Source organism: Rhododendron vialii, chromosome 7a (genome assembly GCF_030253575.1).
Source record: "Rhododendron vialii isolate Sample 1 chromosome 7a, ASM3025357v1".
Classification (NCBI taxonomy): Eukaryota; Viridiplantae; Streptophyta; class Magnoliopsida; order Ericales; family Ericaceae; genus Rhododendron; species Rhododendron vialii.
In genome coordinates this window covers 38,736,741-38,759,474 of record NC_080563.1, presented here as the reverse complement: position 1 = coordinate 38,759,474, position 22,734 = coordinate 38,736,741, and the positions used below count along the sequence as shown (strand labels likewise).

The following is a 22,734-nucleotide window of genomic DNA, read 5'->3' as shown; positions in this document are numbered from 1 at the left end:
GCATGATCGAAGTGAATTATAGGGGGGAAAAAATTCTAATGACAAGCATTGACACTAATTAATGCTAGCATTTTACGTTGTTTTTAATTTCTAATGTTTACAGAAATTATATTACCATCTCTCTCTCTCCTCTTGACCATTGACACTAGCATTTTACGTTGTTTTTAATTTCTAATGTTTACAGAAATTATATTATCAAATATGTTTCTTGTTTTTGTTTTTATAAAAACATAAATCTAATTCTACTTCTAGCTTATTAAAAACAAAAAACTGAAAACTGTAGAAAAGTTACTAAACGCCACTATATAACATGTTTGTGCAAAAGATTTCAGTTAATGGAGGATTGATAACTAGTACTACAACGTAAAACACACTTTTATAGAAAGAAAAAAGAGAAAAAAGGAGTCAAATCAACGTCAAACACATCAGTTTGTTTGTTTTTTTCTTTTTTAAATCCGTTTCCTTATGTTTTCCCTAATGAAAGAGAAAAAAGAGTCAAATCAGCGTCAAACACGTCAGTTTGTTTGTTTTTTTCTTTTTTATAAATCCATTTCCTTATGTTTTCCCTAATGAAAATTTTGTCTCATTTTCCCCTTTCTCCACTGTCCAACTAAAATGTGAATTTTCCTGGTTTTCGATCGTGTATGCATCCAATTAAGTTAAGACTACTCAATGGAAAAAACTTCAGACAAGTCTATAACTGGAATTAATCAATCGTGCTGTTAGCCAAGAATGTGAGAAACCTGAACCTGCGAATACCTAGCTATTTGGATGTCGTATTCGGGGATCACGTCTAAGAAAACCATTATTAGTCAGAAACCTTCCGAGCCGTATGACCATTTGCCCAGTTGACATCTTTTCGGTTTTCAGTTTTTTATTTTTAAGAAACTAAAAGTAAAAACAAATTTATGTTTTCATGAAAATAAAAATAAGAAACATGTTTGGTAATAATTTTTTGAAAACAGTAAAAACTGAAAACACAAAACATGTTTGGTACTTTGGTAGAAACATGTTCGGACCAAACCCAACCTTTCCCGTTTCTATTTCTTTTTATTTCCGCAGATGGAGGGAGTACCATAATCCCACAAATTTCTCCTTGATTCACTCCCAATGCGACAACACTATATTGTCCATGGGTCATTACCCCATGCAAACCTACTCTTATATCCCCTTCTCCCATTTTCTTTTCTGTTTCCCAGCATCACACGGCAGAGGAGAGAGAGAGAGAGAGAGAGGGGGGACCGGCACAACCTCCGGTCCGCACCACCGCCGATCAGCGTCACCACCTCCATCCTCCTCCACGGAACACTCTCTGGCCGAAATCACCTCCCACCACCAAGCCCCACCGGCGCTCCGACCCGTCCTGAAATCTCTCCGAACCATGTTTCGCCGGATGAAAGGTAGTTCGGAACTCACCTCCCTAAATATATTGATGAGTTAATATACTTAGGGAGCACCAATTTCTCTCGGTATTCACTGGGTTAGCTGTAAGGTTTTAGGATTTGACACTTAAACTGCAGATTTGCCCCTTATCTATTGGTTCGCAGTACTAATTTTGTTGCAGTCGCCGTCGGTATCCGAATCGTCATTCCCAGACGATCAAGTCGTTTGCGTTTCTTCCGATTGCTGTAACGCTGAGATGCCGGGGAGAAGACGGCGCCGCAGCCGCCGTAGCTCCAGGAAGGAGAGAGAGAGAGAGAGGGAGGGAGTAGCGTACGGAGAAGAAGAAACGATCGGGACAGGAGGCTTCCCAAAAAAAAATGGGAACGGGATGAAATAATTTATGTTTTGAAAACTGTGTAAAACTCTATGAGAATAAATTTTTTACACCGCCGGTGTAAATATTTATTTCCTTTAAATCAATTGTATTGCGCCACATCATCATATTTTATTAATTGGGACCACTGTTTTGACACGTGTCGCAATGCAATTAATTTGGAGGAAACAAATGTTTATACCGACGGTGTAAAGAATTTTTTCTCAAACTCTATTTTCTAGTTTTCACAATTTCCAGAAATTCTAAAAAGGTTTCTTAAAAACAAAAAAGTAAAAATATATTACCAAACAAGTTTTCTCTTTTACTACGTAGTTTTCAAAAAAATGAAAATCAAAATCAAAAACTGAAAATAAAAAAGTTACCAAACACCTTAATGTTGCATAATTTTAAGACCTATCCAGGAATTGTAATAATGTTATTCTTGAGTAATCATGTGGTGTAACATATATGTTACCGATCCTATTCCTTGCACCGGAATGATACGCCATGGTAATAAGCGTCAAAGTAGTACATGTATGTGATTTCCTACTAGTACAATTTTACCATTGCCCTGAACAAGGTCGAAAAGACTCCATAATCACACAACTTTTGGATCCGGCATTACGGTGGGATTCACGAACTATGTGAGTGGAGAATCCTATTACAAGACAAAGTATTCGGCCTTGTGAGGATCGTGTGAGGATTCTCATGGAATTCGAACCGTCCATTTCGACAATCAATGATCCAAATTAAAAATGAACTCTTCCTGGGTTGGGAAAAGTTAACTTTGTCCCCTTTCCTTTTCTTCTTTACCTTTCTTCATCACAAACAAAGCTCAACAAAATTGAAAAATTCCAAAACTCAGAGAACACAATGTGAAATACACCATTTGAAGCACTAAATTTTTTTAACCATACCAATCGCAACTCAAATACCAATCTCTAAATGGACTTCTCTTGTGGGGACGTCCAAATTTCACACTGAAAAATATAAGAAGGGTAAATGCTAAAGGAATAACGTTCGTCAACACAAAATTCATCTGATTACTTTGGCTCAAGAAATACCTCAATCAAATTGGTGACCAGGAGGCTAGAACTGGAGATGTAATTTTGTAAATCCTCATCGCAAGCTATTAAAATCAACTCATTGTCCTCATCTTTGTAATTGATGTAATAAGTTTCAGCCTCGAGTTTTAGCCTCTGTTTCACTTGTCGTTCTAGCTCCATCATTTCCCATGGCCAAGAGAGTTGAAACTTTATTGTTAACTTTCCATATCTTGCCTTCACAGTCACACTATTTTTGTCAACAGTAGCCGAGATTTGATTAGAAGGCAGCAGCGTATCAGAATTCAATTGTGAGATTCGCTCTTGATCAACAACTCCGGGAATTTCGTCGGGTTGAGATTGATTGATAAGCTTGTGTTTCTTGCGAGGCGGCCATCTGTCGATACCATACTCTCGACAAACACGTTTCAGTGTAGATCGGCTAACTGCAATAAGTAAGAATTCAAAATCTAAATATTTTTCCCCAAAGCAACTCGAACCCACATTTCTAATTTGGAGACCCACAAAAAATTGGGGCACATCCCCATTAACTTTTACTAACCACATTTCTCACTATCTTTTCCATTTTCCCCTTGCAAGTGACCGTGTCCTGGACTTTCCCACATATTCCAAGCCTAACCTCTGTTGATTTTAGGGCTAGTTAAAGTCTACCCCTTTTGGATTCGTATTCAGACCTATCTAAGAGCACACACATTCTGACCATTTTAACTAGCCCTGGGTAGTTTACAAATCTCCATTTTATGAGCGGTTTATTTCTTTCTGGAATTCAAGTTTCCTTCCAAAATCTCAAAATTTAGTCTTTCCATCTTAAAATCAACAGAAGAGATCATTTACATCATCTATGAAGTACACATTATAAATAAGGAAAAATACATTTAAGGATGGATCTAGCGCATCAGTAAATGCAAGGACTGCATTTTTTTGCATAACATTAAATTCGCACAATTCGACTCTGTGCATTTAATTAGTAAATCATATTTTGTTTTACGAAAATGTTTTCCAATCATTTATGTCAATTTAGTTAGCTAGATCAAATTCCATTGTGTAGCGTTTTCAGCCGAAACCCCACCGAAGGTCGCAACCGGTCCTGGACTCCCTGGACCCGAGCCAAAAATCCTACTACACTCGCAAGAAAGGGTGCACTGTGTGCCCTTCGTATTTTAAGCCACAAAATCTTATAAATGACCACAAAATTTTACAAAAGTAAGCCATAAAATTTATATTTTGAACCACAAAAAATCATAAATAACACCACAAAATTTGCAAAAGTGAGCCACAAAATTCGTAAACCTAGAGCCATCTTTCTTTCTTTTTCTCTCTTCTTTTTTTTTTTTTTTAACCTTTAGCCGTCTTTTTTACCACAAAATTCGAAAAAGTAAGTCTCTAAATTCTTAAAAGTAAGCCTCAAAGTTCGTAAAAGTAACCACAAAAATTCATAAAAGATCATTTGTATTTGACCAAAGAACCCTCGGAACCACAAATATTCATAAAAGGAGCCACACAAATTTACAAAAAAAAAAAAAAAATTACCACAAACCTCATATATCAGGCCACAACAATTCGTAAAGTGCGTATAATATACCAAAAAAATATGATGCGTATATGAGATTTTTCCTTGACTCCTACATCAATCCAACATTGGCATCTAATAGTATATATCATCACCACCACAACCCACTTTCACACCCGAACACTCCACCTCCATTTTCTCTTACATACACACTCGTATACATACTTACACCACCTTTACTTCATCCTCTCTTTCCTATAACGAAAATTTACCCCTAGTTTGAACCTAAATCAACTGCTATGTTGGCCCCTACACAACATAACCTTGGCCCAATAGGTGTTCTGGAATTGGCCCTCTAGTGTGGGCTTGTTTCAATGGGTGTTTCATTGGTTGAATTCTTGTCAATCCCGGATTTGGGTCTCGGATTTTTAGGCACAGAATTGTTCTTACTTTGTTTAGGGATACGATGCCGTTCAAGTTCTTATTCCTTTAGTCTTTGTAACAATTTCACAGAGATCGACAAGCTCAACGTGGGAATGTGGCAGGGAGACTGCGGTCTAACAATGGACGAAATTCAGGAATTTCTTAGAACTCTGTCACCTCCGCCTATTAATCAGACCGACAAGCTCAACGTGGGAGTGTGGGAGGGAGACGGCAGCGAATGTGTGGCCGAGGACGCTTTTGTAATTTTGTAACCCTGTATTCGGGTTGTAGTATTTTAATTTTGTACTAAACTTGGTATCTACTCCAATTTGCAATGTCTAAATTTATTCCGCTCGTTTACGAAATCCTTTTTATTAACAACTGTGGCATTACCGTTACAGGTTCGATTCTCAGAAACAGTCTATTAGCTTGAGAAGATTAAGAGCCCTTCCCTGGACCCAACATATTCAGGGAGAAACGCAGGAGCTGGGTATGCCCTAGTCTGGTTAAGTTTCGCTAAGATTTTTGAATTTTTTCTTCTAATATTCTTATTTAAATTTTTTTTGCATTTCAGTTTTGCGCCTAACTTTTGTAGATTATTGATTCGTCTCGTCAAGACGAATCGAAAAAATAAAAAATTATGACTTTTAAGCAGACATTTTTAAAAAATATCCAAGATAGATCCTAAAAAAATCGATGCAAAACTAATTAACGCGAAATTTTTTTAAAATAAAAATAAAATAAGAAAAATTCCAAAAATTTCAAAAAAAACCCTTAGCGCATAGCCTGTCTAGTTGAAGAAAGACCAAAGAACAAAATTGAGATTATCATTTCTTGTAGGAGTATATGTGTGCGTACCATTTAGTTTCTTTGCAGCATCTATAAGTCTCATTCCTTTACGTTGTAAGATAGCTTCCCAAGGAATCACAATTTTAACTCCAGTGGTTGTATTGTTTCCTCTCTCTCCTCTTGGGGTCTTTCCCTTCCTTTTCCCATTTCCCAAACACCCAGAGTTCGACTGACCCTCTACCATTTCGCCTTCCCCTGTTCCCTCGGCCCCCGTTCCAAAAGTCTCCACTTCATCATTCCCCAATCCAGAATTCTCATCTGGTTTCTCTTGTTGAGCCATCGTGGGCTCTGCTGTTTTTATATGTTCCAAGAGTTGTGGGAAATTGAGGGGAGCCTTGTCTCCCCTCAACATGAATAAGGCTCGATCATGAGCTAAGGCTGCGTCCTCGGCCACACATTCGCCACCGTCTCCCTGCCACACTCCCACGTTGAGCTCGTTGGTCTGATTAATAGGCGGAGGTGACGGAGTTCTAAGAAATTCCTGAATTTCGTCCATCGTGAAGAGTGAATTAGACGGGGAACTCACATTTAGCCCATCGATCCCGGACATTAGCTGCTTAACGCGCTCCAACAACGCAAATTTCGAACTGGTTGAAAATTGGGTAGAACCAAGTTCAACGACGCCGTACGCGGTGGGTATCGTAACTATGGTCCGTATCCCGAATACTTGACTCTGTCGAGCTCTCTCGCAGGGATAAGCCGCGAGCTGGGCTCCGGCGACCCAAATCGGGCGAGAACTTAAAAGGGCTTGACCAGGGAGCCCGGACCCGAAACGAAACGACTGAGTCATCGATACGAGGAAGAACCACTCGGTATCGGTGACTTCCTCGACCGCGGCGGCGCCGTCGTCCTCATCGGAGCCGGCAATCAGAGCGTACAGCTCGCGGATAACTTTTATCCGGTGGGCTTGTTCTTCCCTCGAGTTCGGCGACGCCGCCTTCTTCCGCAATTTTTTTTCTTCTTCCCCGTGGTAGTACCCATCGCCCCAACCCAGAGAAGAGTCGCTTTTGGATTGCCAGAAGATAGCGTAGGTCCAGTTCTCTCCGGATCCTTCGATTAGGGCTTGGAGCCGCGGTTGGATAGTGTCAACGTCGAAGGGCACAGGTCCAGTTTGGGATTCAGTGTTTTCGTCCATCCACAAATCCGTGATAGAGCTGAATAGTAATGGGTTATGTGTTGCTGTTTCAAAAAAAAGGGGGGATTGGGTTATATGTTCTGATGGGTCAGGAGAGAGAAGAAGAAGAAGGCTGTTGGGGGCGTTGGTAAGGGGTTCGTTGAAATGGGAGAGAGAGTTGGGAGTCGGCAAAGATTTGTGGTGGGCCGGGGGGGAGGGGGGGGTGGGTGGACAATTTAAAGTCGGTGAGTGGTCTTGAAGAGAGAGAGCGAGTACGCGTAGAAAGGCGGCCTCCACTTCCAGGAAGGCTCGCGATGAATCAGCTGCCTTGGCTGTGAAAGACGCTAAGTTTTTCATTGTCGGGTAGGTATTACATGGTGCCACCCGGCACATTCAAGTCATTTATTTTGGGATTGGGCGGTTTGGATCTGGAGGGAGAAAAAGGGAAGAGAGTGATGGGATGAGAGGACAGAAAGAGTTTCAATTTAAACCGTTCAATACACTTTTGGATGATTTGGACGGATTGCTAGGGTAACACATGGGCTCGGCCACGTGGTATCCACCTGGTATTCAAAAAATTTCCGTGAATGACACCTTAGGGGGTGTTTCCACAAAGTTTTCGATAAAAAAACGTAGGTCATTTTACTATTTTGTCTACATTAATTTACAAGTTTTAACATTTTAACATGTTGTTCACACTAACAGCTTATCAACAACTTTTTTGTCAATAATTTTCTTACTCATATACTCATCTACAATTTATTCACTATCGAAAACTGTTACGAAAAAATTGCGATATGATCGGATAATTTCAGAGTACAAATTCCATTACAATTGATAAACAAATACACAATACAGATTACATGAACAAAATGTGAAATAAACTGAAATACATAAATCGAATCGAACCCTGAATCAGTATCCTTCAAACAAATTCACCGCCTCACATTGGATATTGGAGGTTGACCGGCGTCTGTCTCCTAAGATAGAACGGCTAAACCACGATTATCGAAACACCACCAGAAAGCCACATTGGCAAACTGAATGTTACGTCTGTCTCCCTCTCACACAAGAACAATATTTCATAATGGACATAGTGTATTTTGTGAACTGGTACCAAGTGCAAAACGAGATACTCCAATATATACACATCAGGTGACCTTATGTAATACCAAGAAACGCAACCATGAATAGGGAAAAAGCAATATACAAAACTGGCATAATGAATTATGGATGCAAATTCTGCCATTAACTCATGGGGGTAATAACCAGCGGAAACTGCTGGAAATTTGTAGAGCTTCGTCCAGATTCAATGAATCAATGGGAGGCCTTTCAGTTGCCTCAGGAGATCCTCTAAATGTCTCAATTATCATTCACAAAAATTTCAAAATTTTCCAATAAAAATAACTTAAAATTTCTCAATAACTTATTAATTACCGAAAATAGCTAACAACTTGATTGCAACAAATTCTTTCTCAAAATTTATTCATTATTGGAAACACCCCCTAATTATTTGAGAGAAATTATAAACAAGATTGCCGAAAATCCCATTTGTCCCGGTATCACTAATGCCAAAAAAAAAAAACCAAAATTGCAGTGAATAGAAGTCTTGTCCTATATGCATTACAATTTTAGTACAAACAAAAATAATTTTGACATTATTATTTTATTTACACCAATTTTTTGACATGAATATCACCTCCTGTATATTATAGGGGCGGCGCTTTTGGAGAGGTTCAGCTGAACTCTCTCAAGTGTGAATATAATCAGGCCCGTTTCAGAAACCTTTTTAAAAAATAAACAGTTTATTTTATATTTTTAAACTTAAAAATAACGTAAATAAAAAATAATTTTTAAATTTTTTTTGCACCGTATAAAAAATTTTAATGGGATCTATCAAATAAGATCCATATTAGTAGAAAAATTATTTACGTAAATATATTATTTTTAAATTTAAAATTATTTTTTTAAAAAATAAGAACTTATTTAAAGTCGCGGAACGGAGTCTCGCTCTGATACGATGAAACATTGTTGACAAGTCAACAATAACCCTAGAGGTTCAGCCACAAATCTTTGACGCAATTTCTGTCGTTTCATTATCAAGTCAATAATTAACCCTAGAGGTTCAGCTGAACCCTGTGAACAGTGAAAATATAAGTGCATGATGAAATCATTGACGCAATTTCTGTCGGCACACATGTCCCACCTTCCCAAGAACCAGCTTTTGTTTCCAGAAATGATATTCCCTTGGTCCCAGTTTGCTTGTCTAATTTCGACATATGCGTCTTTTAAAAAATTATTTATATCTCACAATCAATAATATTTTATATAATTTCGAAAATATCATATTTTAGATCTAATTAAGATCTATCAAATAAGATCCACATTTCATATAAAAAATATTATAAATTGAAATACATAGACAATTTTATAAGAGGTCCCAAATAGTGAAAATAAATAAACAAATCGGGATGGAGGGAGTAGGATTCATGGAGAAATTTTTCCGTGCGAGTTAGTATATCCCATATGGTATCCGTTCGGCACATTCGGACCGTCCAATATGTTTTTGGACGACTCGAATTGTAACTCTCTCTTTCCTCTCACTCGACACTTTCACTCTCTCTTTTTTCTCTCTCCAAATTTGAGCTGTCAAAAAACACAATGGACGGCTCGGATGAACCAAGCAGACAATGGTACCCACCCATGAAACTGTCAGATCCATGAAGCTGTCAAAAAACACAATGGTACCCACCCAGCACTAAAAAAAAATCAGATCTGTAACGACCCGGATTTTTGACCCAATTTTTTTAATACAAATTTATATTGTTAAATTCATAATTTAATAATTAATTAGATTGAATAATTAAAATATATTATTATGTGTACAATTAATATTATTTGCATTATTGTATAAGATATGTATTTAAACTTTAGATATACAGGGAATCAGTGATTCGTATTCATCTGTTATCTTTCCTATCTAAACCCTAAGTAGAACTCTATTCAAACTAACTCTCCACTTCTCTATCTCTCATCTTATACGTACATGCGTCCAGATACATTCTCACTATGTACATACATGTGTCCAGATACATTCTCATCATGTACATACATGCGTTCGCATACATTAGAATTGAAAACCCCCCCAAATGTAGCACTTGTCTCCTATCTTTTTATCATTATCATTATCAGTATCACTCTCCTTCCTCATTCCACCACTTTTACACTTATTCTCTCACCTTCTTGCTACCTTATTCTCTCTCATTATACATACCAACATAAATTCGAAAATTGAACACCAGCATATTATTTCACTTCCTATTCTATTATTGAGTCTAAAAGAGAGAGAGAGAGAGAGAGGGAGAGAGAGAGTTGTGGCCGTAGGTGTGTGCACACCGTGAGTTTCGTGGGTACACTGCCGTGCGGGCCCTGTTGGAGTGCCGCCGGACGCTGCCTCGAGATTTTCAAAACCACCATAGCGATCTACGGACATCGTATAACACTTATTCGGACTTAGAATCGCGTTTGAGGTAGTTTTTCGAAAACCCGAAACCTTTATCTGCCTTTTAATGGAGTTACTTAGATTTAAAGTTTATTGAAGATGATGATCTGCTGTTAAATTGTTAATTTATTTTTAGTCCTGTTTATATTAAAATTCAGTCCGGTTATGCTGGAATGATTAGTGTTATACCCTGTGAAAATTTATTATCGTTTAACAAGTGTTTGATTGCGAAATTACTATTGATGATGCATTGTTGATTTGTATTTGAGTGGACGTTTACGTGTTTAATAAATTATTGGGGTAGATAAATATTTATGAAATATTAACAAGAATATTTTATTAGTAAAAATTTATTTAGATTGTAAATAAAAAATATTTTAGATTATATATTAGTTAATCTTTAACTCTAATAAATATTAACTAGAATAACCTCTCATAATTTTGTTATTATAAAAATCTCATATTAATATTTAATATAGTTAGTAAATACTAAATTTAGCAATAAGTATTTTTCAATAAAAATTAGTTTGTAAAATCTATGAATAATATGAGAGTTAAAGAAAATGTTTAAATAGTAGAAATGTTTTATAAAATTTTTAAATAAGAGAAATAGACTTAATTTTAAATGTAGTAATTAATTGTTTGACTGAATATTATTTTGTTACTCGCATGATTAATTCTATGACATGATTAATTTTATCGCATGGTTATGTGTTGTTGACATGTTAGTACTTTTAATTGAAATGTTGAACCGTGTGGTATTTTGTTGTGGTTGTAGATTGGACAAATAGGTTCCCGGGGTGGTTACGCGTAGTGAATCATGTAGACGATGATAAGTAAATAGAAAATGATAAAGTGTTGAAAGTGTGAGTACTGTGTGGATTGTGAATTGAGCCATGGCGATAGCAAGGGTAACCTATGGGGCCCTATGTTGAAATGGGTTACCTGAGGGCTCCGGTGTTGTGACACTAACGTATGATACGTCGTGGGAAGTTTCTCTTTGAGGAAGAGAATGGGTTCCATGAGACGGTTATAGTTAGCGTGGGGTAGTGGATGTCCGACCCTAATGTACGATACGTCATGGGATGACTCGATCCTCCTGTTATGGTCTTAAGTGAGAACATACTCGGTATATAACTTAGGTGTGCGTACCTAGGACCCTGGTGCAAGACAAGCAAGAGGAAGAGTGGACCCATGAGACGATTGTAGTTAGTGGATGTGGGAGGAAAGGATATCGCGGAGAGAATCCTTAGATTACATGTAAGATGATGGATAGTAAAGAAAAAGACGATGTGTTATTATTTTGTACCTTCGGTGTATTATGAATTATTATATTGTTGATCTGCATATTGTGGTATTGGGTTTTAGGATTTCTACTTAGTGAATTATCGCTCAGGATACGTTTGTATCCTGGCAAATCGTTTGCTTCGGCGTTCAATTTGCCAGAGTGTGCAGGATTCCACAGTGGAGCAGTTGATACAAGTGGGACCCTTGGAACGGAGTTTGGGCCAACGTTGCTTGGAATTCGTGTCAAAACTAGAGTCGCTCTGGAGTTGTTTTTATTAAACAAATGTACATAGATTTTTGTATTATTTTGAAATTGTAATTTTTGTATAAGGATAAATAGGGGCCTATTAGTTTGTAAAATTCAGTGTATTTTAGGGTTAATGTTTCCGAAATCCCTTGAGAAATCAGGGCGTTACAAGATCCATGAAACTGGATCCATAAAAATTGCCCATGAAACTGTCTTGACAGTCCAGATTCACTTTACCGGACCGGACAGTTTCATGGATCTCGTTCATGGGCTGTACCGGACCTCTGTCTTCTTTCTATGTACTCCGTAGTTTCTCTCTTCTACTCCCTAGTCCCTCCGTCCCAATTTAATTAATTTCAGTTCTATTCGAACTGGATAAAATATTAATTATATCTTCAAATTGGTAATGAATTTATATCCAATATAAATCTTGTTTGATAGATCTCGATTAGTTTTACAATACAAAATTTTCGAAATCACATAAAACGTTATAAATTGCGAGATATAGTCAATTGAAAAGTGACACAAACTCTAAAAAAGACAATTAAATTGGGACGGAGAGAGTAGTACTTTCGTACCATAAAATTGGATCCTACGTGTAATTTTTAAGCTTAAAAATAATATACTTATCAAAATAATTTTTTGTATAATACGAATCTTGTTTAATAAATATCGATGAAATCTTTTGAACGGTGTCAAAAAAATTATTTTACATAGGCTCGTTTGGTAAAGTTTTCGTTTCCAGTTTTCTGCTTTTGTTTTCAAATTCTTTTGAAACTGGTACCATAAATGTGTTTGTGTTGCTATTTTCGTTTACAAAAGACACAAACAATTGCTGGAATTTCCAAAATTTCAAGAAATGGAAAAAATTACTTCAGTTTTCACTTGTTTTGGATACAGATTGGAAACAAAAGAAAAACGGCACAGTAGCAAAATTGGCTCCTAAAAAAATGTGCTATAGTGATTTTGGGTAGGGCTATCCAAGAAAAATACAGAACTGTGAAATCGGTCCGGATCGATCCAATCCGTGCTTTTTGGATTTTGTTCGTGGATTAATGGACCGGACACGGATTTGAAATTAAAAAACCGTGAGATACGGATTAGGATTTGATTTTCATTTCAAAACTGTGGATTAACCGAACCAGACCGTGAGATATTTAAAAAATAAAAATATAGATATGTGTGTGTAATATATATAAATAATTATAATTTTACTAATTTGCTTGTTTGTTTTGAGAAACTAATTTGCTATTTTTTGTTTGATTTTTATGGGATGTAATAAGTAGATCACGCTTGACCAGAATTTGTGTATTTTGGACAATGCATAGTTTTATTTGGTTGCTGCCTTGTTGCATTTACCATGATTATTGCTTTAATGCCTTTACAATTTGGACAATGTTTATGAAAATTAGTGTTTGCATTTTTATTTGGAATATGATCATGGTAGTAGCATCATTTTATTTTTTTGGAACGAAATCCGTGGATAAAATCGGAACCGAACCGTGAGACTTTTGGATAAGGATTGGATTGTATTTTCTAAAAACCGTGAGATATGGATTAGGATTGGATTCATACGAATCCGATCCGATCCGGACTGTGGACAGCCCTAATTTTGGGCACTTACCCCAGCTGCTGGCCAAGTTCAAATCCTAGGAGAGGCGTATTTGTTCACAGACTTTTTGTTTTTTTAAGGGATGTGATTTTAACACTCTATGCACTCTATTTTTTGTTTTGCAATTTCACACAATCAAGACACAAAAATAAAATGCCTGTGGCTGAAACTGAAGAGCCAAAATCAATTTCCTTTCTTTAACTATGCATATCCACTTTATCTCTGCTAACACCAAAACCCGACAAACTCCATACTCTTTTATAATAAGGAAGTATAGATAGATAGATGAATAGAGAATGCTTGTGTTGATTTTTCTCTATAGGGTAGATGAAGAAAAAAGTGTTGTGATATGCATATCCTTTGCTTATCAATTGAATGAAAGCAGGGAATTGAATGACAAATCAGCTATGTGGCAATAAACAAACCAAACCAAAGGTCAAAATAGACAATGCAAATTTTTGGTCCGTTGATGAACATTAAAACCCAACTCATGCTTTATAACGTCAGTCCCTCTGTAATCAACCCATTGGGTTGACAATAGAAAATACCAATGTCTATTACTTTATAATATAAATCCACATGTCACATTTTTATTGCTTTACCAAAACTTTCTTATTCCTTTACCAAACTTTTGTGTTTTTTACATGTCAGATGTACTCTCTATTTTTCTTAAATGCCTAATTTGCCCTTTGTTGTTCACCTCTACTTTTTGTATGTTCACGGCTACTTCTTTTTTTTAAAATATTCATGGCTACTTTTTGCCCCTTTTTTTTAATAACTTAGGTGTCTACATCACCTTACGCGCACCTCGACTAATTCTAAGAGCCTAATCTCACCACCCCAGAAAAATTAATAGCACTTGTAAGTGTTCAAATTTGAGACCTTTGGAGGGAACAAACCTTAAGTCTTAGACTCTATCCATTATGCCAACCCCTCGGGGATAACTTTTATCCTTTTTTTTTCTTTGTATCTATCGACTTCTTTTTGCCCTTAAGAGTGATTCTTTCAAAACTAAATCACAAAATGCATTAAATATGAACAACCACCAAATCTTATACTAATCGAAGGTTTTAAATCCATACAAAAATCTCATGTTTCTAACATCAGCAGCAAGACACATATAAATATAAAAAGCAAAATATAATCAAATTCAACTTACAATTGGGTATCTAAAATAACCATCAATATGCATAAACAGTTTACCTTAATTCCTTTACAAAATTACTTCTCAGCTACCCATATTATTACTATTTGTGCAAAAATCTGCAACTTAATTGAGTTGTGATCTTTGAAAACAAAATAAAGTTAATCCCAGCTAGCCATGTTCCTGCCATCATTTTGTGCAAAAGTCTTTCAAATTGAACTCAGATCCTTCAAAAACAAAATAGGGGTGTTTCAAGTAATAAAAAATTTGTACTGAATTTTTATTTGTGGTTGATAAGTTGGTAGGTGGGTAACACACATATTCGAGCCGAAATTTTAGTGTTTATAAAGTACTTCCGGTAGTAAAAAAAATGTTGAAATTAAATGATAAAATGTTGAAATTTTTTTGTTAGTTAAAAAAAGATAATAAAATGTGTTAAATTTATAGCGTTTTTTATTAGTGAAAACACCCCCGAAATATAAACCCCAGCAACTTCCGATGAAAATGAGGGAAGGGAAAGGACTCAAAGGAAGGTTGTTTCCGTCATTTAAAGAGGAGACCATTACCTGCCATTTACCGGTCAAAATGCTTTCAGAAACGTAGAAAAGTAAAAAGGTAAGGTCATCCACAGTGGCATAATCAAAAGCAAATTATTTTTAAAGTTAACAATATTGGGTAAAATATGGCTCACAATGGTATAATTAAACTTAACAACATTCTTAGAAATAATCAAATTTTGGGTTTTGGATAACCAAAACTAGCAACCTTTTTCAATAATCAAAATTTGTGAATCTCATACCACATAAGTTAACTTGTTCTAAAATTTATATACACACGTGTTTCAAATGGTATTTTCTTCACCTGCTCTATATCTCATTTTCTTTAGCCACAAACTCTTTCTTTTTCTTTCCCTCCAAAAGTGAAGTTCATATCTTTCAATCATTTATAATTCAACTCATTGTCGCCGGATTAAGGTATTTCACTTTTTTTTTTTTTTTTTTTTTAATTCTTTTTTGTTCATCTCCTTGTGGTTGAGTACATGAAGAACCTTGCATTCATTTACAAATTCAAGAACACATCTGTTTTTTTTTTTTTGAGTACATGATTTTTTTTCCAAATTCATAATATGAGGGAAGGAAGTCACCAATTTTTTCTCCAAAATTAAGGGAGAAAATCGATATATTTTTGCCCAAAAAAAAAAACGTAATGGAGGGAAGTGATCAATGGTGGAAAACATTTGTCGTCGCATTAAAGTATTACACTTTTTTTTTCCGTTTTTATTTTATTCTTTTTTCGTTCCTCTCTGTGTGGTTGAGTACATAAATAACTTTATATTTTTTTACAAATTCAAAAACACTTTTTTTTTTTGAGTACATGATTTTTTTTCCAAATTCATAATATTAGGGAAGGAAGTCACCAATTTTTTCCCTAAATTAAAGGAGAAAATCGATATATTTTTGTCAAAAAAAAGTGTAATGGAGGGAAGTGATCAATGGTGGAAAACACAAGGGGAGAGAGAGTGAAATTGTAATATATCCCTTATTTTAGTTATGGACTAGAAGTGACTATTGTGAACCTCAACATTGTTATGCTTAGAAACTTCTTAAATGGATAATCAAAAGTTGATGTGTCAACTTTTGGTTATCCATTTTTGATTATGCCACTGTGGATGGCCTAAGGACCCACTTATAGTCAACCCACAAGATTTCTCCTTACAACATATAGATGGAAACAATACATGCGTTCTTGTCCTTTTAGACTTTAATATCCGTAAAAGACATTTTCAATATTAATAAATATTTTTATGTTATTTTTAATAAATACTAATTATCAAAATACGTCATAAACTATAATTTTCTCAAATTTAGAACCTCCATTAAGAGTAACCAAGGAATGGAAAACCATTTCTCCATTATTGTACGCGTTCGAACGAATTTTTAATGAGCGAAAAGCCTGTTGCGTTAGTTGACCTAGGTGAGTTGGGCGTGGGGGCAGCTATGAGGTGTCACAATCTCAGCTATGGGGTTTTAGGGTTCAAAGTACAATTCAAATTCTTTTAATGCTTGTGTTTTGAATTTTTTTTAAAAAAATAGTAGGAGTAATAAGTGGAGAGAGATAGAGAGAGAAATGTTGGAAGTATGGAGAATCTAAAGGGTATTTTTTGAAAAATTCTTTTTGAAAATAGAAGAGAACAAGGCATTTGTTTTCCGGGGAAAAAATTCAAATTCTTTCGGTATCGTTTGAGTTTGGATTGAAAAGTAAGTAATTTAGGAGTATTTTTTTTTAATCTTTGTTTGAAGTTTTATTTTGTGTCAAACTATTGTGACATATTTATTCGCCTTGATGAGAGGAATTTGAAAAGAAATTTTTTTTGATCTAATCTTATGCTGTAATTTTTTTAAATAAAGACAAAAATAAGTTAATAAGACAACTTTTTTTAACTTATTTTTGTCTTTTTAAAAAAAATTATGAGTTTCAATCAAAATTTTATACTTTTCCGATTCCTTTCGCCGAGAGGAATAAATAAGTTACAAAAGTTTGACGCAAAATTAATAAATGCAATTTTTTTAATATAAGTCAATAAGACAACTTTTTTTAACTTATTTTTGTCTTTTTAAAAAAAATTATTAGTTTCAATCAAAATTTTATACTTTTTCGATTCCTTTTGCCGAGACAAATAAATAAGTTACAAAAGTTTGACGCAAAATTAACAAATGCAATTTTTTTTAATAAATAAAGACAAAATAAAGGAGTACTATTTAACTTTTGAAAGCCAAATCCAAACCATTAAAAATTGGGCCCAAACAATCCTTAACTGGTGGACCCAAGTACTCAGCCTAGGTTTGTAGTTGTACTCAGATCTGAGTATTACTCTTACTCGTCTTTTTCGTATTTTATTGGGCCAGTCCAATTTCAAAACCTGTTGACATTGGCCTAATACAAAGTGAGCAAAGACCGACTCGCCCCAGCCCATTTTTTGTGGGAGCTCGATGGGCTTGGGCCAACTAGCCCGAGCCCGAACATTAATGGGGCGGGCCAAATTTGCACCCCCAACTGTTGGCCCAGAAGTTAGTTTTTTTTTTTTGGAAAATGACGGGCAATGACGTGTTTTGATAATTAATACCTGCCAAGGACATTTTCAGTATTAACAAATGTTCTTAGCATGTCCTTGGCTGATATTAATTATCAAAACACGTCATGAGCCATCATTTTCCCTTTTTATTTACCTTGAAATAACATCTGAGTCATTCAATCTCATCCATCTTCGCACCATGGAGTACAATCCATTTTGGGAATCTAAGAAATGACAATTCTCTCTAGGCCTTGTTCACTTGCACAGAGAGGATGTGAAATGATTGAAAAATAAACTTTCCAACAATTTTTTATGTTTAGTTATCAAAAAAATTGAGGGATCTACAATTTCTATTTTTCTATTGGGAAGCACTTTTTGCCTAAGTAAATTTTTCCAAAAGCAATGAATTTTAATTTTCTCGCAAGATTCCATGTCAAGATAACACAAACAGAAAAAAAAAAAATTCATTTCTCACGCAACATTCCCGACAACTTAATGGAGCCAATAAATCCTAAAAAAATTAGTAAAAGACAGAGTTAAGCATAACTAATATTATTCAAATTTTACAATAGATAACACTTTTCCTCTCCCTTCTATCGTCCAAGTAATAAAGTAGGAGCTATCGTGGAGCGGATGTCAAAATTCAAATCTCAATAATATTAACAAATACCAAAAAGATATTTTTTTTATTACTAACGGAGAGAGAATACAAGTATCAACATTACATGAAGCAAAAACAAGTCTACAATTATTATGAGTCCAATTGTCCTATCAAACAAATAGTCATATCAAAGGAAGAATTAATCCTAACAAATGCAAGGAGAATAATACCCATGCGCAGGTGAAGAGATTTGAACTCGTGACTACATGCAGGACTGCCCAATTGGGCAAGCCCCCACTAACACAAAGGTGTAGACCTCACATGTATGTGAGGGGTTATTGGATTGTGATTGGCTGGTTGTGTATGTAGCGTGGTTGTTTTCCAAACTACAAATTGTAAGATTTTATTAATGTTTCTAAATTGTCCTATACTTTTAAATTTTATGTTAATTTTCTTTCTCTTGCAAAAGTATATGCTTAGCTTCCTTCCACTTTTGACCAAATAAAAAAAAAGGGTTAAAGGAAACGAAAAAGATTAAGGGAAAGGAAGAGGAGAATATAGGAGAGGGCATTGAAGTCTTTTGCTTCATAAAGTTGACACCGTTTAAGTCAAGTTAGCTATATGGGGGAATCTGTAGAATATTTTCAAAAGTAAGGGAGGGCAGTGAAATTTCAGATACCTTAGGGGAGGTATCTGTCGGTGTCAGAAATCTCAGAGGAGGTCAGTGAAATTTGCTCCAATATTAAAGAATACAAAAAGAATTTTTTATTATTATTAATGGTCAGAGAATACAAGCGTCAATATTACGTGAAGCCGAAACAAGTTCACAAGTAGGGCTGCAAACGATCCGAGCCGCTCGCGAGCGGCTCGGAGCTCGGCTCGACAACGGCTTGACTCGGCTCGGTTCGAGACGCAAACGAACGAGCTCGAGCTCGAGTCCTGGGCTCGTTTCGTAAACGAGCCGAGCTCGAGCTAATCGAAACTCGGCTCGAATTAGCTCGCGAGCTCAATTATATTATATATATATATATATATATATATATTTTTTTTTTTACATATTTATATTTATTTATATATATATTTATATATATTTGTTTCATAAACGAGCTGAACGAGCCGAGTTCGAGCTCTATAAATACTTATCGAGCCGAGCTCGAGCTCGAGTTCTGTAGCTCGTCACGAGCTCGAGCCGAGCTCGAGCCAAAGTAAATTAAGGCGAGCTGAGCCCGAACATGTTGAAACTCGGCTCGGCTCGGCTCGTTTGCAGCCCTATTCACAAGTACTATGAGTCCAAATGTCCAATCCAACAAACAGTCAATATCGAGGGAAGGAATAATTCTAACAAATTCAAGGAGAATAACACCCATAACAAGTGGAGAGATTTAAACTCGTGACTACTTAATAAAATGCAGGAGTCTCGTCCAAATTGAGCAAGCCCCCGCTAATATACAAAACGAATTTGGAATACAACAATACTACATACACAACCAATCAATCACAACCTTTGTCAAATACACCTGGGGCCCACACTTTGCTACATACACAACCAATCACAACCTTTCAAATACATTTGGAGCCCACACCAAATTTGGAATACAAAGTGTAGACCCCACATGAATGTAAAGGGCTGTGGTCGGTTGATTGTGTACGTAGCATATGGTTGTATTCCAAATTAGTACAAATTTTAAACGGTTAGGAGATAAGTAAGATTTATAATGTTTCTAAATTGTCAAGTCAACCAACGGTTAGGATTGTCGTAATGGTTTTAGAAAATCGAAAAAGTCCAACGTTGTTACCAATATTTAGGGAAAGTCTCAAAAGTCCTACTATAAATCAAAGAAAAAAGGTGGTACCAAGAAAGAGACGATAGACACTTGAGGAAAAAAATAAAAAAGTTGTCAAATAAGCAGGCCCATAATAAGGGACTAATCATGGAAATCCGTGTTTTATTTTTGCTGATAATGTTGCAACAACAACCACTTGCCAAATTCAGAAACCAATATCTGACTGACTGTTTAGAAACTGCTAAACATCAATTTGCATTGCAACCCCATTTGACTCTTAGATAAACAAAAACCATCTTCACCAAAACTACCATTCTTTCAAAATTGCATTTGACTTCTTGTTGCGGTACCACAATAGTATTTCTTTAAAATCTCCTTCAAAATGAAAAATTCACAACATGGATGAAGATCCCCTTCTTCCCAGAAAAACTGGAGAAGCAGCAACATCATCAAACAAATCACCTCTAAAAAAACTAGCTTCTGCAATCACCCTCGACATCATCCCGGCTTGGCAGCCGCAGCAGCAGCAACAATCGAATAACTACACAATCAACAACGACGCAGTAATTCGCACCCCCACAACATCATCAAATTCAGTTTCTTTTATAAACCTTCTAGCCAACTTGAACAGAAAGAGAAGAAGACTCACCCGGCGGTCGAATTCCGCTCCGTGCGTCATTACCGATGCCAAAGAAGATTTCCACGACGACTTGGACCCAAGCCCTGTGAGAAAAACACCTTTAATTGTAAGGCAAGCATTCATTGGAGTGGTTATATACTCGATAATCGGCATCTCGGTATACCTATTGAAGAGCGAAAGTTTTAAGGGGAATGCCACGGTTAAGCCGGTGGATGCCTTGTACTTCACCGTTGTCACTCTCTGCACCATTGGGTACGGTGATATCGTACCCGACACGACGTTCACTAAGCTATTTACTTGTGCTTTCATCCTAGTCGGTTTCGGGTTTATCGATATATTGCTCAGTGGTTTGGTTACGTATGTTCTTGATAGGCAAGAGGCGGTTTTGCTGAGCACAATGGACGCAAATCGACTCAACTCGATGGTTAGGACATACATGATTGACACTGCAAAGGGGAGAATGAGGATACGAATAAAAGTGGGTTTGGCTTTGGCAGTAGTTGTAGGTTGTATTGCTATAGGGACGGTTACGGCACGTTATTTGGAAGGAATGACTTGGGTTGATAGCTTTTATCTATCGGTAACGTCTGTAACGACTGTGGGTTACGGGGATTATGCGTTCACCACGGCTACAGGGAGGGGTTTTGCTATAATTTGGCTATTAGTGAGTACATTGGCTGTTGCCAGGGCATTTTTGTATCTGACCGAGCTCAGGATTGACAAGAGGAATCGGAAAATTGCGAAGTGGGTTCTTCAAAAGAAGATGACTCTTGGGGATTTAGTGGCTGCAGATCTCGACCATGATGGATCCATCAGGTATATAAGAACAGTTTCCTCAGTATGTAGATCTGCTGTTCAATTCTAGTACCCTTCCTCAGATTTTTCTTTTTTTTTTTATGCATATTAAATTGTCACATGTTTATCGAAAAGATTGAGGGCTGAGAAACCTTTTAACATAGAAGAAATTCGAGAATGTTCATTTAAGAAAAAACACAGCAAAATACATTTACCCAAATGCTTGTTATTGATTCCTATGACTGCTAAGCATTGCATATTTTGATGGAAGAAAGAGGAGAAGAAGAAAGCGAAGATAAATCCGTGTACAAAATTGAGATGACTATGATGAGTTTACAACTAAGCCTGATAGAGAAAGGCCAGAACTCTCCAACAAATTCGTTAAAAAAAGAAGAAGAAGAAATTATTAGGGACTTGACATGTCAGAATCACTAGGAAACCTCGCTCTAATCCAAAAAGGAACCATTTCCCTGCTAGAATAGGACCTCGCCAGCATAAAATCCCAAAGGAGATATATCATATTCCTCACCATTCATCTTTGTGTCATCTCTATCCGTTCTGTTATAATTTGAGACCATGTTTTCATCTTACTGATATGCTGATGGGATGCAGCAAGTCTGAGTATATAATCTACAAGCTCAAGGAAATGGGGAAAATAGCAGAGAAAGACCTCATGCAAATATCCAACCAGTTTGACATGTTAGACAACACTAACTGCGGCAGACTTACCATTGCTGATCTCATGGAAAGTGACACTGATTGATCTGAAGGTAGTCTTCTTCCAAGGGAAAACCACAACGTCATGCAGACGTTTTTGGTTGGAGCTAATTTTCCTGGAGCCTCCACATTTGAGCACACCAGAAGAAAAACAGCATGAGAAGACCTAGCATTCATTAAATGTACATTAACGAAATGGTGATGTTAGGACTGTACCTTTTATAACTTCTTTACTGATTAGCAGAAGACCGATCAAGAAAGGATTCCCAGTAATCTTGTTTCAGTCTACTACTTGCCTCCATCCATCTGGTAATGGAGAATGTACATCAGATGTTCATTATTACATTTTATTTAACTTCTTTACAGATTAGCAGAAGACCGATCAAGAAAGGATTTCCAGTAATCTTGTTTTGGTCTATTACTTGCCTCCATCCATCTGGTAATGGAGAATGTACATCAGATGTTCGTTATTACACTGATCTTATAGTGGAAGAACAGCAGTTGATCTCATAAATTGCCTTTCATATCATCATTGATTTGGACAAGAAACTTAAGACTTCAGAGTACTAAAGTCTCTGTTAGATCAACCTCAGGAAAACATTTTCATCACAATGCT

At 36.2% G+C, this 22,734-nt stretch overlaps 3 protein-coding genes across 3 annotated transcripts; 2 read left to right on the top strand and 1 right to left on the bottom strand.

The window, feature by feature from the left end:
- The first annotated feature begins 1,132 nt into the window (after window positions 1-1,132).
- LOC131333989 (uncharacterized) lies at window positions 1,133-5,118 on the top strand. The gene is made up of 2 exons (XM_058368853.1): window positions 1,133-1,400; window positions 4,844-5,118. The coding sequence occupies exons 1-2, from the start codon at window positions 1,133-1,135 to the stop codon at window positions 5,023-5,025; spliced, it is 450 nt and encodes a 149-aa protein (XP_058224836.1). The 3' UTR covers window positions 5,026-5,118.
- Window positions 1,191-6,915, bottom strand: LOC131333988 (transcription factor MYC1-like). Its single transcript, XM_058368852.1, has 2 exons — window positions 5,612-6,915; window positions 1,191-3,245 (listed from the first exon to the last, which is right to left on the bottom strand). The coding sequence occupies exons 1-2, from the start codon at window positions 6,735-6,737 to the stop codon at window positions 2,800-2,802; spliced, it is 1,572 nt and encodes a 523-aa protein (XP_058224835.1). The 5' UTR covers window positions 6,738-6,915; the 3' UTR covers window positions 1,191-2,799.
- A 13,328-nt stretch (window positions 6,916-20,243) lies between these two features.
- On the top strand, window positions 20,244-22,521 carry LOC131332536 (two-pore potassium channel 3-like). The gene is made up of 2 exons (XM_058366843.1): window positions 20,244-21,422; window positions 22,014-22,521. The coding sequence occupies exons 1-2, from the start codon at window positions 20,365-20,367 to the stop codon at window positions 22,162-22,164; spliced, it is 1,209 nt and encodes a 402-aa protein (XP_058222826.1). The 5' UTR covers window positions 20,244-20,364; the 3' UTR covers window positions 22,165-22,521.
- The last annotated feature ends 213 nt before the right edge of the window (window positions 22,522-22,734 follow it).

Coding starts and splice junctions, on each gene's coding strand:
- LOC131333989 (XM_058368853.1), top strand. CDS start 1,133: ATGGGTCATTACCCCATGCAAACCTACTCTTATATCCCCTTCTCCCAT. Junction 1,401..4,843: donor CATGTTTCGCCGGATGAAAG/GTAGTTCGGAAC, acceptor ACAATTTCACAG/AGATCGACAAGCTCAACGTG.
- LOC131333988 (XM_058368852.1), bottom strand. CDS start 6,737: ATGGACGAAAACACTGAATCCCAAACTGGACCTGTGCCCTTCGACGTT. Junction 3,246..5,611: donor TGCTGCAAAGAAACTAAATG/GTACGCACACAT, acceptor TACTTATTGCAG/TTAGCCGATCTACACTGAAA.
- LOC131332536 (XM_058366843.1), top strand. CDS start 20,365: ATGGATGAAGATCCCCTTCTTCCCAGAAAAACTGGAGAAGCAGCAACA. Junction 21,423..22,013: donor GACCATGATGGATCCATCAG/GTATATAAGAAC, acceptor GATGGGATGCAG/CAAGTCTGAGTATATAATCT.